This window comes from Stenella coeruleoalba, assembly GCF_951394435.1.
Source record: "Stenella coeruleoalba genome assembly, chromosome: X".
Classification (NCBI taxonomy): Eukaryota; Metazoa; Chordata; class Mammalia; order Artiodactyla; family Delphinidae; genus Stenella; species Stenella coeruleoalba.
In genome coordinates, this window is record NC_137152.1 from 41,407,834 (window position 1) to 41,424,282 (window position 16,449).

Consider the following 16,449-nt stretch of genomic DNA (forward strand, 5'->3'; position numbering starts at 1 on the left):
TAAGGGGACTGGCATCTCAACTCTGCCATTTACTAGTAATGAATCTCAGACAAGTTAGTCATACTCTCCATGCCTGTTTCCTCACCTGAAAAATGGAAATAATAATAGTACTTACCTCAGAGTTATTGGGAGTTAATATGTATAAAGTCTTTAGAACCATGCCTGGTACACAGTAAGCACTCAACAAATTTTAGTTATCATCACCATCTCCAGGTATACTGGCTGTATTCAGTTCATATTCAGTTCATGGGCTTTCACTCTTTCCAACTACCCCCAAACCCCCGCATACACGCCTGCCCCAACATTCCAGAATCTCTAAAGGGCAGAGCTTGGGTAGTAAAAAAAAAAAAAAAAAAAAAAAAATGGAGAAAATAGATTTCTGCTAGTTCCCTCCTCCCCATCTCTATAGAAACTCAAGAGTATGTAACCAGCATATGCAGATACTAGCAGGACAGGCCGGTCTAACTTCCAACTGTCCCTCCACCCCCCAATATGGTGTGACAGATGCTGCCAGATGTCATGCTAGCAGCTTAAACCTATTAGTCACTATAATCCAAATGGAATGTAATTAACTATAATTTTGAGCTATGCAATTTTAAGTTCAATCTCCTAAGCGTGACTCACAAAGCCTTCTGTGATCTGGCCCCTGCTGACCTCTCCAACACCTCCGCCTTCCTCCTGACCCCATTTTTCTGCTCCAGACATTCAATACTTAGTTTGCAGAACATAGTATGCTCTCTCACACCTCTGCGCATGCTGTTCTCACTGCTTGGAACTCCTTTCTTCTGTCTACTGCCTGGTTGGCTAAATCCTACTCACTCTACAGGTCTCCAGTTCATCACTCCTTGGTCTATAAAACCTTTCTTCACGATTGTGAGCAGGTTCTTAGTTTCTATTACAATTTGTTGGGTTCCTCCCTTTTTGGTGTAATCATACCCCATAGTCCATAAAACACTTACGATCGCTGTCTGTACAAGACCTTTCCCTTTTCTCCTTTGGTTCAATCTGATTTCTACTCCTATTATCTTCCCTACAGTGAGCATGTACACCAAAGTGACATACAGACATACATACACACACATACATACACACACATACATACGTACGTATATAACCTTAAAAATGCATATCCTTGTAAAATGTTGTTTTGTTTTTAAATTTATACAAATGTACAGTGTTATAAATTTATCCTATTACTGCCTGTAAATCTAGTTCTTGTCTGAACTGCTACACAGTATTCCATAGTCTGTATAGTCATCACATTTAACTTATACTTCTCTGCAGTGATGGCCGTCTACATTGCCACCAATGTCCCACTATTACAAATTATGCCAAGATGAACAACTTTGAATGTGTCTCTTTGTCACCCTGTGGCTAAGACCCTCTCTGGGATATAGACTCAGGAGTGGCTTTGCTAAGTCATTGGGCTCGTGTAGACTTATTTTCACCAAATACTGCTAGATTGTTTTAATTCGCATTTTCTCTAATTAGGAATGAGATGGAACATCAATTCACAGTTATTAGCCATTCGAGCTTCTCTTTCCATGAAATGCTAATACATCCTCTCTCCATTATTCTACTGGGTCTCTAGGTTTTTATTTTTCCTTTTGTTGATTTGCAGCTCCTTGAACATTTTCCTCTGTATTTTCTATCTACCTCAAGTACAGCATCATTCTGAAACTGCTGATCTACTTGTTTGTCTCCCTCATTACTCCAAAACTCCCTGAGGACAGGAACAGTCTCTGATTCAATTCTATATCCCTTGAGCCTGACTTGGGGGTAGGAGAGCAATGAACAGTTACTGTATGGGTGATGGGCTAGACGAACTGCTGACTGAAGCCCTGGGTCCAGGGGGTGACCTCCTTCAGAGAGACTGTGTCATGTTCATCTGTCTTACCCTCATCTCCCCACCCTCTCCAATACCTAGCACAGGACAACTGGGCACAAGTAGGTATTCAAACAAGGTTTGTTGAACAAATGAATAAACTAAGGTGGGAAAGAAAGGAGAAACTTGCTTTGTTCTTACTATTCTTCCAACCTAGAACTTTGGTCCTCCTCTCCCACATCACCCATCAGGACAATGACAATAATAAAAGCTAATATCTATTGGGAGTTCCCTGGTGGTCTAGTGGTTAGGATTCAGTGCTTTCACTGCCATGGCCCAAGTTCAATCCCTGGTTGGGAAACTGAGATCCTGCAAGCCACATGGCGCAACCAGAAAAAAAAAAAGCTAATACCTATTGCTCTTAGTAGGTGCAAAGTATCATGCTAAATACTTTATAAGGATTAAGCCCAACCTCTGATCCACCCCAACAATTCTATGTGATAGGTATCACAATTATCCCACTTGACGCATAAGGAAACTAGGGCTTAGAGAGGTCAAGTCACTGCCCAAGATAAATGAACCATGGAGCTGGGATTTTAACCCAGGTAAACCACGTTTAAAGCTGGTACTCTTAATCCCTATACTGTGCCACATGCTTCCATGATGTCCCTGTTAAGGCTGACCTACCATAAATGCCCATCGCTGTAAAAGCTGCTCCCTGCCTTACGATGGCATTTGACTTCCCAGATGTCAGGCTAGGGGCTCAAGGGCACCCCAGTCTCCCCTTCTAACCACACTTCCACCTACCGCTTCTTGGCGATTTCATTCTGCCGCTTCACCTTCTCTTCCTCAAACTCCCGGATGTTGCGCACACCAATCTCCCGACAAAACTCTTCAAATACCTCATCCTCTACCTGAGGGGAGAAGCAAGGGAGAGAAAAGGACCTCTGGGTCAGAGTGCTGCTTCCAGCCTCAGTCCTGCCCTGATGCACATGCTGGCATGGCTCATCCTCTACCAACCTGGTTCATCTTCTCCTTCAAGTCTTTCATTTCCCTCTCTCGACTCTGGATGATCCTCTTGATATCATTGATTCGAGGCCCAAAGTTGGCTAGCTCACTCTCCAGCTTGGACTTTTCCTGAAGGAAACAGGGTTGAGAGGACAAAAGAGACCAGGATCCTTGGAGAAAAAGAGCCACCCTGAGTATACTGGCCCCATGGACAAAAAGGGCTAACTCGCCACATGCTGAGAGAACCTGACTTAGCACTGCTGTTAAGGCTGCATCATCTCTCACTTGGACCATCACATGGCTTCCTCCCTGGTCTCTAGTCAGCCAACTTCAATCCAAAAGGCTGGGCACACAGTAAACATCATTACTTACAGGCCCACACTCCCTCATCAATAACCCCTGGGGCCAGATATGTTTTGGAATTCAGACTTTTTGATTTTAGAAAAATGATACATATACTACATATTACATAACACCTCCAGGGTTAGCTGGGGAAGCACCCATAATCAAACACATTAATATATCTATAAAAGTACCCCCACTCACAGGGACTGAAATATCTGTAGCTCACTTTGAAAACTTTCAGAAGAAACTCAAATATTTGTTGAATGAATTAGTTATGTTAATAGCACCTAACATTTACTGAACATTCACTGGCTATGAGGAATCACTCTAAATACTTCACATATATTAACTCATTCAATCTTTGTAAGGACCCTATAATTTTACCTCCCACTTTACAGATTAAGATGAAAAAATTGACACTGAGAGGTTTATTTTGTTTTTTTTCCTGTTTTGTTTTGTTTTTTGAGTATTTGCAATACATATGCTTGACAAAGATATTGTTTCTGGAATATATTTTTCAAAAAACTTACAAACCAATACAAAAATGAGCAAAAGATTTGAACAGATACAACACAGAGGTTTAGTAACTTGCCTAATGTCATACAGAGCCAAGATCTGAACCCCTGCTTGTCTGACTCTATGCTATGGCTGGTTCCCCAAAGGAAGTGGGACAAGTTCCCCACCCCCAGAAAAACCTAGGCCAGGAATGTGAGGATGGCCTTTGGCAAACAGGGCTGAAGGCCAGGCCCCACCTGCAGATTCAGGGCCAGATGTCGTGTCTTGGTCTGTTCTAGGTCACTCTGTGAGTACTTGAGCCGCATCTGCAGTCCGTGGGCCTGAGACTGCACCTGACGTAGTTCTGCCTCTTTCCGCTTTGCCTTCATCTGCTCCTAAAGTGGACGAGAGGGGCTAGGTGGTAAGAAGGTGGCCGGCTGGCCTGGGCTTCGGACCCCCATTCCTAGGGACAGCCCTGCCTATGGCTTACCTTCAGCTCTTCTGTCAACCGCTCTTTCTTCTCTTTCAACTTGTCTACTGCTTTCTCATCCCAGCGCCGGGCCTTGGCCTTCAGATCACTAGCCCCGCCAGAGATCACCCCTGACTTCTGGAACAGGGTCCCATCCAGTGCCACTGTCTACACACAGCAGGGAGAAGAGAGGAGAGGGGAGAAGCTAAACAGAGGAACTGCCAATACTAAGCCTGTCCAGCTCCAATATGGGCAAGGGAATCCATACCTTGTGGCGCTGGTGGCCTCCAAAGGCAATGCGGCGGGCATCCTCCACATTGTCACAGACAAGGGCATTGCCACAAGCGTACTGCAGGGCCTTTTTGATGTGAGGTGGCTCATAGCGAATAACGTCAATCACCAGCTTGGCCCCCTTCAGCTCCCGGAGTTTCTCATCTGTAGGTTTCACCTGTGAGAAGAAGCTCAGTTAAGTGGCAGAACACGGAGGGCTAGGAGGAGCAGCCCTCTCACACTGCCCTGACCCCATGACCACCAGCTTCACCTCCAGGTAATCAAGAGGCAAGAAGGTCTCAGGCTCCCCACGCTGCTCCTTGATATACTGAATACAGTCCCGGCCTGTCTTCTCTGAGTCCACGATAATGGCATCCATGTTCTTACCCAAAACCTTGGTTACTGCAATCTGATACTTCTTTTGTGTGGGTTGGCAGAGGTCAATGAGGCGGCCGTACTAGGGAAAGTCAGAAGAGAAAAGTGAAGCATGAGGCTTTTGGGAGCTGGCTTGGGAACCCCAATTCCCAGCTTGGAAGGGGGTGGGAGCAGGTCAGAATTTCTATCAGGAACACAGCCCCCACACTACGGAAGAAAAACCTACTCTGGCTTTAAAGCAACAACAACTTCAGGCAGTCATGTCTGAATCCAAAAATCATCTTTCTAAACCTCACTTTTACCATTTCGCAGACCACTGCCACCCCAGGCATTATGCCAGAGACCCTATATGCATTATATCAAATTCTCACAAACACCCAGCAAAGTAAATCTCTTTGTTCAGTTCACTTCCCCCATGTCTCCCAAATCAACCATGGTTCCCTAAGAACTATCAGATAAAGGGTAAGATCTTTAAGGGCAGTGACTGAGCCTAACTCCTCCTTATCAACTCCCCAGCAGTGTCTATAGGAAAGATCAGGAAATAGTTGTGGAACTCAATTAAGTTGAACCCAGGGATGGAATTACAGCAATAGAGGAATAATATTTAGGGAATCTGGGGACTCAGGATTTGGTTTAAGAGGCCAAGAGATCTGATAAAGCCTAGTGAATGAGCTGGTTGTTACATGCCAAAGAAGCTCATACTGAAGCCTGCACAGAGCTACTTCCTGGGAGCTAATTCCTGCCCTGTGGCCCCTTCCCTTCCCAAAGCCCTCTCCAGTTTCCCCACCTCCCACAAAGGAGTGGACACAAGCAAGACAAAACTTTCAGGAAGATACAACTGGTGTGATGCAAAGAACACGAGGTTAAGAATCAGAACAAGTTGGGTCTGAACTGCAGTTTTTTTTTCTTTTTTTAAATTTTATTTAGTTTGGCTGTGTTGGGTCTTCATTGCTGCACGCAGGGTTTCTCTAGCTGTGGTGAGCGAGGACTACTCTTCGTTGTGGCGCACGGGCTTCTCACTGCGGTGGCTTCTTTTGTTGCGGACGGGCTCAAAGCACGCGGGCTTCAGGAGTTGTGGCGCTCGGGCTCTAGAGCGCAGGCTCAGTAGTTGTGGCGCACGGGCTTAGTTGCTCTGAGGCATGTGGGATCTTCCTGGACCAGAGATCGAACCTGTGTCCCCTGCACTGGCAGGCGGATTCTTAACCACTGCCCCACCAGGGAAGTCCCTGAATTGCAGTTCTTATACTTATAAGCTATGCTGTTTTGAGCAAGTCATTTAACCTCCCTGACCCTCAGTTTCCCTAGCTGTAAAAATGGGATTAGCAATCCTGTCCTCACAGGGCTGCTGTGAAAATTATCTGCCAGTGAGTGTGAAAGTAAGTGCTCAGGAAATGAGTTCCCTCTCCACTCTTACCACAGAGCCAGGGTACAGGCGCTTGATGCTTTCCATAATTTCTGCCTTACGCTGTTGGCGGCTGCTCTCCTGGCGGTCAATGCGTGCATCCCCCAGCTGCTCCATCACCTGGTTCAGCTCCTTATTGATCTCATCAATTCGCCGCTTGGCCATCTCCACCTCCTCTGTCAGCTCCCCCTCTAGCTTCTTCTGCTCCTCGAGGGACTGCCTACAAAGTAAGGAAACACAAGGGTTACCCTGGCTGGCCAGAAAATATTCCTGGCCGAGAGGGACTCTGTGGGTCCTGCCTGGAGAGAGGTAGGACAGGAAGGGTTCACAAGAACAGGCCTGGAAGTAAGAGGGAAGGTTACAAGGCCACATACTTGCTAGTTGTGATGTATTCCTCCAGTTTCTCAATCCGCTTCTGATTCTCTTCAATCTCCCTCAGCTTTTGCTTGATCTTGGCCTGGGAGAAAGACAAATACACTACATCACCATAGGCTGAGTAAGTTAACTCCAAGACCATGGGGCCCTGGCTCATCCCCCTCCCCATGTGCCTGCTCATCCAAGAGCCCAACAGTCACGGACAATGGGTCACTAGTGCAGGAGGCCCATTAAAAAGCAGACACACAGGGACTTCCCTGGTGGTACAGTGGATAGGAATCCGTCTGCCAAACAGGGAACATGGGTTCGATCCCTGGTCCGGGAAGATCCCACATGCCGCAGAGCAACTAAGCCCATGAGCCACAACTACTGAAGCCCGAGCACCCTAGTGCTCGTGCTCCGCAACAAGAGAAGCCATCGCAAGGAGAAGCTGGCATACCGCAACAAAGAGTAGCTCCCATTCGCCACAAAATGAGAAAGCCCGCACGGCAGCAACGAAGATGCATCGCAGCCAAAAATAAATCAAATTAAATCTTAAAAAAAAAAAAGCAGACACACAGATGGTGTTCAATGTGGCTCTGCTAACTGATGGGGTCACCCTGGGCCCTATGAAACCCTCTCATAGGTGTTCTACCCAGCCTGGGCTAACTTCCTCACCAATCAAGACAGGCTCAAACCAAAAAAGTGTGGGCTAGACTGCCCAGGTTCACGTCCCAGTTCTGCCACTTAATAACCTTAGGCAAATTACTTCACCTCTGTGCTGTACTTTCCTCATTTGGAAAATGAGGAATTAAATGACTGCATACATGTAAAAAACAGTGTCTAGCACACAGTGTTTGCTAGATGTTAGCTATTGTCATTACTGTTAAGCCATCATTACTTCCTTTTCTCTGGACCATCATTCCTAATCTTGTACAGCATGCCCACCTCTGTCTCTACTTTCTTCCGCTCTTCCAGATCCAGCCGGTCCTGGTCGGCCTTCTGGTCTCGATTGAACTTCTCAAGCTCCTGCGCCAGGGTAGCGGCTCTCTTGCTGGCTTCTTCTTTCAACCGGTGGTATTTCTTCACCTGTGTCAGGGACAGGGAAAGAGGACAGGGATGACCAAGTCAGTCCATGTCAGCCCAGCGATCTCTCTACTCCCGCCCCCCCAACCCCCGCCCAAGAGCTTACCTGATTCTCCTCCAGGGTCAAATCTCTGCCCTGACTCTGACTCTCCTCTTCCATCCGTTCCTCAAACTCCTGCCGGGCTTTCTCCACTGACAGCATCTCCTTTTCCAGCTCATCCATGTCACCTTTACGCTTCTTGTAATGCTTCTGAGCATTCTGTAGGGACTTCTTGGCTGCTTCCAGCTTCTTGATTTTGTGGGAGGTATTCTCCTTGGCTTTGATGTACTGAGGCCGCTTCTGGTTCAGCTCTGAGTCCTTCTCCCTTTTGCCAGAGGGGAGGGGGAAACCAGTTAGCACTGTGGGAGAAGGGAGGGTTCCAAGGCTTTTTAATCCAAAGGGGGCCTAAACTCCAAGCCTCAGGGAAGTGCCTAAAAGAACAAGGGCCTGATGCCCCACAGATCCTCAAAACAGGGGCTATTCCCTAGAAATGCATTCCAGCCACTCTATAAGGTAAAGCTACCACCCCTGCCTCAACCCTAGCCAGGCCAGGGCCCTCAGTAACAACTCCCAAGAGTAACCTGTGTTCACGTAATCTGACTTAACCTTTTCAAATTTCTGTCCTTTAAACTTCAAGCTCCAGTTTTCCTCTTCTAGGAAGAGACTACCAGCCACGAGTGGCTTCCCATCACTTCCTCTCACTTGGCAAAGCCACCACCCCTTTCAAGTTCTCATCTTCTGAGTACCTATCTACCCGGAGTCTGAGTACTTAAATACTCTATTTGTCTAAAATGCAAGTCAACAAATGTGTCTGATTCTAGCCAAAGCAAGTCAAGGGGAAGATAGAGAAACTAGTACAGGCACTGGGCTCTGGGCTCAGAGGAGCCCAAGGAAACAGCACAGCCTCTTGGCTTTCCACATGTCACATGCCCAGGCCTGCCACTTACTTGATCTCCTTCTCAATCTGCTGCTGTTCCCGCATCATTTTGCCCAGCTCCTTCTTCTTCTCCTTCAGCTCATCCTCTACCTTGTCCATCCGCTTCTTGTCCTTCTCGATCTCCTTGTTCTTAGAGGCCAGTTCTTTGTTGAGTTTCTCGATTTCCACTTCATTATGATAAAGTTTGAAAAGTTGCAACTGTACCTGAGCTCGCACCACCTCATCCTTCAGGCGCTGGTAGCGGTCAGCCTGTGCAAATAGGGGTGTGGAGGCAGGGGTGCATCAGTAAGGCACTGGCTTCAATCTGGCCTCTCAGAGCCCAGAGGCAACCTGGCCACCTACCTCTTCTTTTTCTTGTTTGGCCTCCTTGCGTTCAGCTGCGATGTTTTTTTTGCGATGGTAATTAAACTGCGTGTCCTCTTCAGCTTTCACCATTTCCTTTTTTCGCTTGTCATATTCCTGGGCCAGCTCCCCAGAGCGACTGATCTCTTCAAAAAGAGCTGTCCTCTCTTTGGGGTTCTTCATGGCAATAGATTCCACAGCGCCCTAGTAAAGGTCAAAACACTCTCCCCACTTAGACCCTAGCCAGCCCAGTTCCCGCTACCCACTCCGACTCAATCATTCAGAAAAAGTTCACTGATCCCTTCCCCACACTGGGTGCCACATTTCACCAATGAGCTTTGAGGACATATTCCCTGCCTTTTGAGGTACATGGGGAACAGAAGAGATAGAAGCAGAGACAACACCGTGTGTTACGTGCAGTGACAGCAGTAGCACAGAAAAAGAACTAAATGAAGCTTGAGTGTAGGAGACTGGTAGGGGTACCTATGTAGGAAGGTTTCCCAAAGGTGACATCTAAGATGAGTTTGGAAGATGAGGAAGAAACTAACCAAGAAAGTAAGAGAGGGGGCTTCCCTGGTGGCGCAGTGGTTGAGAGTCCGCCTGCCAATGCAGAGGACACGGGTTCAGGCACTGGTCTGGGAGGATCCCACATGCCGCGGAGCAGCTAGGCCCATGAGCCACAAGTACTGAGCCTGCGCGTCTGGAGCCTGTGCTCCGCAACGAGAGGCCGCAATGGTGAGAGGCCGCAATGGTGAGAGGCCCGCGCACCGCGATGAAGAGCGGCCCCCGCTCGCTGCAACTAGAGAAAGCCCTCGCACAGAAACGAAGACCCAACACAGCCAAAAATAAATAAATAAATTTATAAAAAAAAGAAAGTAAGAGAGATGAGGTTATTTCACGTAGAGGAAAATTAATATTGCAAAGGCCTGCAGGCTAAAGAAAGCAGGTGAATTTGGGGAACTGTAAAAGCCTTAATTAGGCTGGAGGGCAGGGCTAGAAGGGAAGAGTAATGGCATATGAGGCTAGTGAGGTAAGCAAGAACCAAAGGGTGGTGTTTCATGAATGACAGGAGTTGGATTTCATGCTAAGGCAATGGTTCTCAAACTTTAGTGTGCATCATAATAACCTGGAGAGCCTGGGAAAACACAAATTGCTGGGCCCCACCCCATAGTCTCTGCCCCTATAGGTCTGGGGTAGGGCCTGAGAATGTGCATTTCTAACACGTCCCCAGTTGATGCCGATCTGGAGACTACAATTTGAGAACTGCCATCAGAAGGCAATGAGAAATCACTGAAATGTTTTAAGGAGAGGAGGGAAAGAAACATATTTGTGCTCCCATAAGATGATCCTGGCCTAGGGGATGAACAGGAAGGGGCAAGACTGGAGTCGGGAAGCACAGTGAGGAAGCTGTTACATTAGTTCAGGGGAGAGATGATGAAGCCAGAGATGGAGCAGGTCCAGTGGGGAATAGAACAAAAAGCAGGGAGCCAATAATTGTTAAAAATGCCCACCTGGAAGACGAGGAAGTTACGAGCTTTGATAAGAATGCCCAACTTCTCTAATTCCTCACTGTACTCATGTAGCTGGACCACTTTGTTGTTGATCTTGTACTCAGAGGAACCCCCTACAAGACAATGCATGAGTCAGCCGAGGGTTAGGCCTCCCTCCTACCCCAACAAACTAGTCTAGCCACCCCCCAATGCCCGTGGACCCAAGGAGAACCTCTGGCCAGCCTCACCTACCAACAATGACACGGGCAAAGGTGCGGTCCTCAGCACCCTCCTCAGAGTAGACCATGCTGACAAAGGCCCGGTTGGCAGCTGGCTTGCCCACAGGAGCTCCATGGATCAGGTCCCTCAGGGTCTTTACCCGCAGGTTGCTGGTTTTCTCACCCAACACAAAGCTGATGGCATCCATGAGATTTGACTTACCTAAGGGAGGACAGGACAAAGTAGAGGAGGGGAAGTCAGGAAGAAGGGGAGAGGAAAAGGAATAAAGGAGACATTGACAAGAACATAAATGTTCCCTAATCACTCAGTGCACAGACTAACAGGAGGACAAAATACTGCTTTGCCCCTGTAAAGGCTAGGCCTGACCAAAGCCCTGGATCAAAGGCTTAGAAAAACAGCTCCTTTGCAGTTACCACTTACAGCAGCCAAAAACTAGAACCCCATCTAAGGAAATGGTATATTCACAGAATAAATCATTCTACAACATTTTTTTTTTTTTTTGGCCATGCCATGCAGCCTGTGGGATCTTAGTTCCCCAACCAGGGATCGAACCCACGCCCCCTGCATTGGAAGTGTGGAGTATTAGCCAGGGAAGTCCCTCTACAACCTTTGATGACATGGGAAAATACCCACAACAGGAGAAACAAGCATGATACAAAACTCAACATAGTTTGATCTCAACCAAGTTTAAAAAAAAAACACACACAAAACAAAAAAACACACAGGGGCTGAGGGAAGGGGGAAAATGCAGAGCTGTTATTTGATGAGCATAGTCTCAGTTTTGCAAGATGAAAAAGTTCAGAAGATTGGATGCACAAAAATATGAATATATTTAACACTACTGAACTGTACACTCAAAAATGGTTAAAATGGTAAATTTTATGTTATGTGTATTTTAACATAATTTTTTTTAAAAAGGCATATTCCTATAGTGATACATGAAGCAGACAGCATCACCTATGAAGTATCTTACCAAAAATATTTGACCTGAATCTAAACAAACGTTTAGACCTACCTTCCAGTTTATAAGAAATACAGTAGTTAGAGAAACATGGTAAATGACACCATGAAGAAACCTTAAGACAAACACAGAATGTGGGATATTCTACAAGACAACTGGTCTGGTCTTTTTGAAAAGTCAATGTCTTTTAGGGAGAACCATTCCAGGATACAGAGATTACTGAGACAAGCAAAGGCAGCACACAAACTTTGATTGGATTCTGGTTCCAAAAAAATCCCAAAAAGACATTTTGGGGAGCAATTTGGGAAGCTTGAATATAAACTGGATAACTGATGACATGAGGAAATTAATTCTCTCAGGTATGATAATGGTATACTGGTAAACAGGAGAAGAGTGAACTTAGTAGATGAATGCTGAATCCTTTAGGGGTAAAACGTCATTATGTCTGCAATTTACTTTCAAATGATTAAGTAAAACACAGGTGTAAGTTTGAAAAGTTTCATAATCAAAACTTGGGGGGACTTCCCTGGTGGTCCAGTGGTTAAGAATCCGTCTTGCAATGCAGGGGATGCCAGTTTGATCCCTGGTAGGGGAACTAAGATCCCACATGCCGCGGGCAACTAAGCCCGCATGCCACAACTAGAGAGCCCACGCACTGCAACTAATGAGCCCACGCGCCTCAACTAGAGAGAAGCCCACACACCGCAATGAAGAGCCTGCACACTGCAACGAAAGATCCTGCATGCCACAACTAAGACCCAATGCAGCCAAAAAATAAAAATAAAAAACTTGGGGAGAGGGAAAGGCATAAAAATATAAACAGTATAACAGTGATCATTTCTGGGAAAGAAAATAGGTAACAAGTCAGGGAAGGGAGAGAATCTTCTTTTTTACTGTACATCCTTTGGAATTTTCTGAATTTTATACCATGTGCATATATTCACTATTCAAATAAATAAGGTTTTTAACATTAAACATGATTATCTTTTCAGTAGTGGAGTCACAGTTTTTACCTTCTCTATTTTAGACTCAGAAAAAAATATATTAAAAAAAATTTAGACTGGGGTTGGGGGTAGGGAATAGTTTAATCTCTATAAATTCTATCTCAAGATTCCCCCCAACATGCTATCTGACCTTGAACTGAGGACCTGATTTCTAAAACCCTTCTACCCAACTATAAAAATGGCAGCCCAGGTCCTTCCACAGAGGCAGTACAAGACAGTGATTAAGAGCTTGGGTTCTAGGGGCTTCCCTGGTGGCGCAGTGGTTGAGACTCTGCCTGCCAATGCAGGGGACACGGGTTCGAGCCCTGGTCTGGGAAGATCCCACATGCCGCGGAGCAACTAGGCCCGTGAGCCACAACTACTGAGCCTGTGCGTCTGGAGCTTGTGCTCCACAACAAGAGAGGCCCGCGCACCGTGATTAAGAGTGGCCCCCGCTCGCCACAACTAGAGAAAGCCCACGCACAGAAACGAAGACCCAACACAGCCAAAAATAAATAAATAAATAAATAAAATTAAAAAAAAAAAAAGAGCTTGGGTTCTAGTCCAACAGACCAGGTTCTAATCTTAGTTTCACCACTTCTTAGCTGACCTTCCTTTCCCTCACCTGGAAAATCTGAAAAACCAAGACTCATGGGTAAAAGCATCTAAAACAATGGTTGGCACATAGTTCTCTGTGGGAGTGGCAGGAGCACAGGTATGACAGGCACAGGTTCTGATCCTGGCTCTGAGAATCAAGTGTGCAAGTGATCACAACTCTTTGTGCCTGGGTCTTCTCATCTATAAAACAAAGATAATGGTATCTCCCTCCTAGGGTCACTGTGAGAATTTAAATGTAAAGTGTCCTAATAAATAAAGTACTTGCCACACAGTGAATGCTCAATAAATGGCAATCCTATCCTAACCAGGTCTGGACTCTTAGCTTAGTCTCCCTCATCACAGCAGGACTAGCACATCATGCTGACCAGGAGTCAGCCTTTTAGGCACCCATTTCCAACTTTTGGGCTTCTCCCATGCTCTCCAAGGATGGCAAGAACATCTCACAACCAAAGGCCTCCCTACTCACAATCATTCAATATTGTAAACATTTTTATAACAAGCATTATGACCTGAACAACGATATAATGTTTCAAGGAATGTCTTCTTTGGGGCACTCCATAGACCAGTGATGAAGATACAAAACAGAATAAACGTTAACATGTAGCAAGTGTCTACTATGTGGCAGAGAGAAATTCACTGAGGGGAATCAAAGAATGCTTTGTGGAGCTGGGCACTGAAGAATGGGGTCGGATGTAAGCCTGACATCTACTCGAAGAATGAGGAAGAAGGCGGTCTCTTCCCCCTCCCCCACTTTCCTTTGATTATAAAAATGTAGCTCAACTTAATCCTTGGAGCAGAGCTCCCTCACCTTCCCACTTGTATCCCTCACAAGCATCCTATAAATCTACTTCTTGCCTGTCAAAAAAAAAAAACACAGGGTACGGGAGGGCCAGTCAGACCAAGGGCCTTTTCGGAATACCTGGGTATACAAATTTACCCATGTTGAGGAGACTGAATGCCAAGAGGTGCATCTCAGCTCTTTCCACAGGGGCCACCACACCAAAATCCTAAGAAACTGCAGTGGAACCCCAAGCATTAGCCGTCTAGGCCAGTAGTTCTCAAATGAGGTGGGAGAGGGTGGAGTGATTTTGCCCCTCCCCCCTGGGGACATCTGGTAATATCTGTAGACATTTTTTTTTTTTTTTTGCGGTACGCAGGCCTCTCACTGTTGTGGCCTCTCCCGTTGCGGAGCACAGGCTAGGGACGCGCAGGCTCAGCGGCCATGGCTCATGGGCCTAGCCGCTCCGCAGCATGTGGGATCTTCCCGGACCGGGGGCACGAACCGGTCTCCCCTGCATCAGCAGGCGGACTCTCAACCTCTGCGCCACCAGGGAAGCCCTGTAGACATTTTTGATTGTCACACCTGGAGGGGGTGGGGGTGGGGTTGCTACTGTCACCTAGTGGGTAAAAGCCAAGGATGCCACTAAACATCCTACACCTTACAATGCCACTAAACATCCTAGTGGGTAAAAGCCAAGGATGCTACTAAACATCCTACAAGCACGGACCCCACAGCAAAGCATTATCTCACTGGAAATGTCAACAGTGCTGCTGTTGAGAAACCCTGCTTAAAAGAGAGCCATATCTAGGCAAGACTCCAGGGAAGGTCATCAGTTACAGCTACTTCAGCAAGAGCAGCCCCTCAGGCTAGAAAGTGATTTAGCTGGAACACCTCTGAGGTGAAGGAACACAGCAGGATTCCAAACAGACCTCTAATGTCCGTAGATGGGAGGACTCCATGGTGTATAATTTAGAGATGGGGAATTTAGATATGAAATAGAGGCCTTATCTGACTACCCTTTCTTTCCTCCTTTCCTTCCTTTTTCTTTCTTTTTATTTTTTCTCCCAGTTTTAACAAGATATAACTGACATACAACACTGTATTACTTTCAGGTGTACAACATGATTCTGTATTTGTATATATTGCAAAATGGTTGCCACAATAAGTTTAGTTAGCATCCATCACCTCACAGTTAATTTTTTTCTTGTGACTTTTTTAAGCTCTACTTTAAAACATACAAAATATACAATACAGTATTGTTAACTAATGACCACTCTTCCTAAAAAGCCATCCAAGTCACTCTATCACATCACTGTATCACATCAATCCTGCACAGCACTTATCACAGCCGAAAAATAACTTATTTCCTCCTTTATTATCGTCTTTCCCCTCTGGAATGTAAGTTCTCCGAAAGCATGGCTTATTCTGTTCTCCGCTGTTTCCACAGCACCTTGACTGAATAACTCCTTATAAAGCTGTAAGCATTCAATAAATTTGACGAGCGAATGAGTTCTGACTTTTGATGGTTTCAGTGGTAAGAAAGGCATGCCTCGAATTCGAGGCATCCCGACCTCTCAGTTGAGGCCGGGGAGTCGAGACCCCAAGCACTCCGGAGACGCGAGCACGGAGTCCGAAATTCAAAAGTGCCGCCTCCAGAGAAGAGTTTTTAAAAGAAAGAAAAAAAAAAGGAATTGGAGTGTACCAACGCGAGGCGGGAGGGGGCACTGGGATGAAGCAGAAGTACACCGTTTGGCCCGGAAGCTACGGGAGGGCCACGAGCGGTCCTGCATCTGCCGGGGGGTTCAAACAATGCGTGGAGGCCGGATGCAGCTGCTCCGGGGAGGAACTGCGTGGCCAGCGACTGGCAGCCGGCTCCGGACGCGCCACTTTTGGCTGCAGGGGGCAGTGGGCGGGGTAACGTACACTTCGGCCCGTACCACTCGGGCCGGGAAGGGGGTCGCACAAAGAGCGGGCAACTGACACCTGGGGAAGAGGTTCGCGTCAGAGCACCCGAGCGGGAAAAGCGGGTCCAGGTCGAACCCCTCAGGAGGGCAAGGAACCTGTTAGGGTTCGCGACATTTCAGGCTGCACAGGCTGATTTGTACTACTGTGCAGCCGGATAGGGGAGTCCAGGCTGGGACGTTAAGCAGGGCCGCAGCCGGGTTTATCTCACCAGAGCCATTGGGTCCAATGATGGCGGTGAACCTCTGAAATGGTCCGATAATCTGCCGACCCTTGTACGACTTAAAGTTCTCGATCTCAATCAGCTTCAGGAAACCCATGACCGTGGCGGCGCCGGCGGCTGTTAGAAAGGCCGCGCCGTACGCCCGCGAACTGGGATAGCCCGCGCGGGAAACACCGCAGTGCAGGCCGGGCGGACGGCAAACCTCGCGATAATAAGTCCAGGCCTAACGGGATTTTCGGCTTC

The 16,449-nt window shown here is 46.8% G+C and overlaps 1 protein-coding gene across 1 annotated transcript in view; it reads right to left on the minus strand.

Annotated features, from left to right (window-relative positions):
* Positions 1 to 16,379, minus strand: part of SMC1A (structural maintenance of chromosomes 1A) — a 32,266-nt gene extending 15,887 nt beyond the window's left edge. The window contains exons 1-15 of the mRNA XM_079911611.1: positions 16,195 to 16,379; positions 10,691 to 10,879; positions 10,460 to 10,572; positions 8,949 to 9,152; positions 8,617 to 8,855; positions 7,736 to 7,994; positions 7,492 to 7,632; positions 6,564 to 6,646; positions 6,202 to 6,409; positions 4,684 to 4,869; positions 4,411 to 4,590; positions 4,164 to 4,310; positions 3,931 to 4,068; positions 2,846 to 2,962; positions 2,633 to 2,739 (exon numbers count right to left, since the gene is read on the minus strand). Coding sequence (XP_079767737.1) covers positions 2,633 to 2,739; positions 2,846 to 2,962; positions 3,931 to 4,068; positions 4,164 to 4,310; positions 4,411 to 4,590; positions 4,684 to 4,869; positions 6,202 to 6,409; positions 6,564 to 6,646; positions 7,492 to 7,632; positions 7,736 to 7,994; positions 8,617 to 8,855; positions 8,949 to 9,152; positions 10,460 to 10,572; positions 10,691 to 10,879; positions 16,195 to 16,303 — 2,420 coding nt within the window. The 5' untranslated portion in view covers positions 16,304 to 16,379. The remainder of the gene's footprint in view (positions 1 to 2,632; positions 2,740 to 2,845; positions 2,963 to 3,930; positions 4,069 to 4,163; positions 4,311 to 4,410; positions 4,591 to 4,683; positions 4,870 to 6,201; positions 6,410 to 6,563; positions 6,647 to 7,491; positions 7,633 to 7,735; positions 7,995 to 8,616; positions 8,856 to 8,948; positions 9,153 to 10,459; positions 10,573 to 10,690; positions 10,880 to 16,194) is intronic.
* Between the last annotated feature and the right edge of the window lie 70 nt (positions 16,380 to 16,449).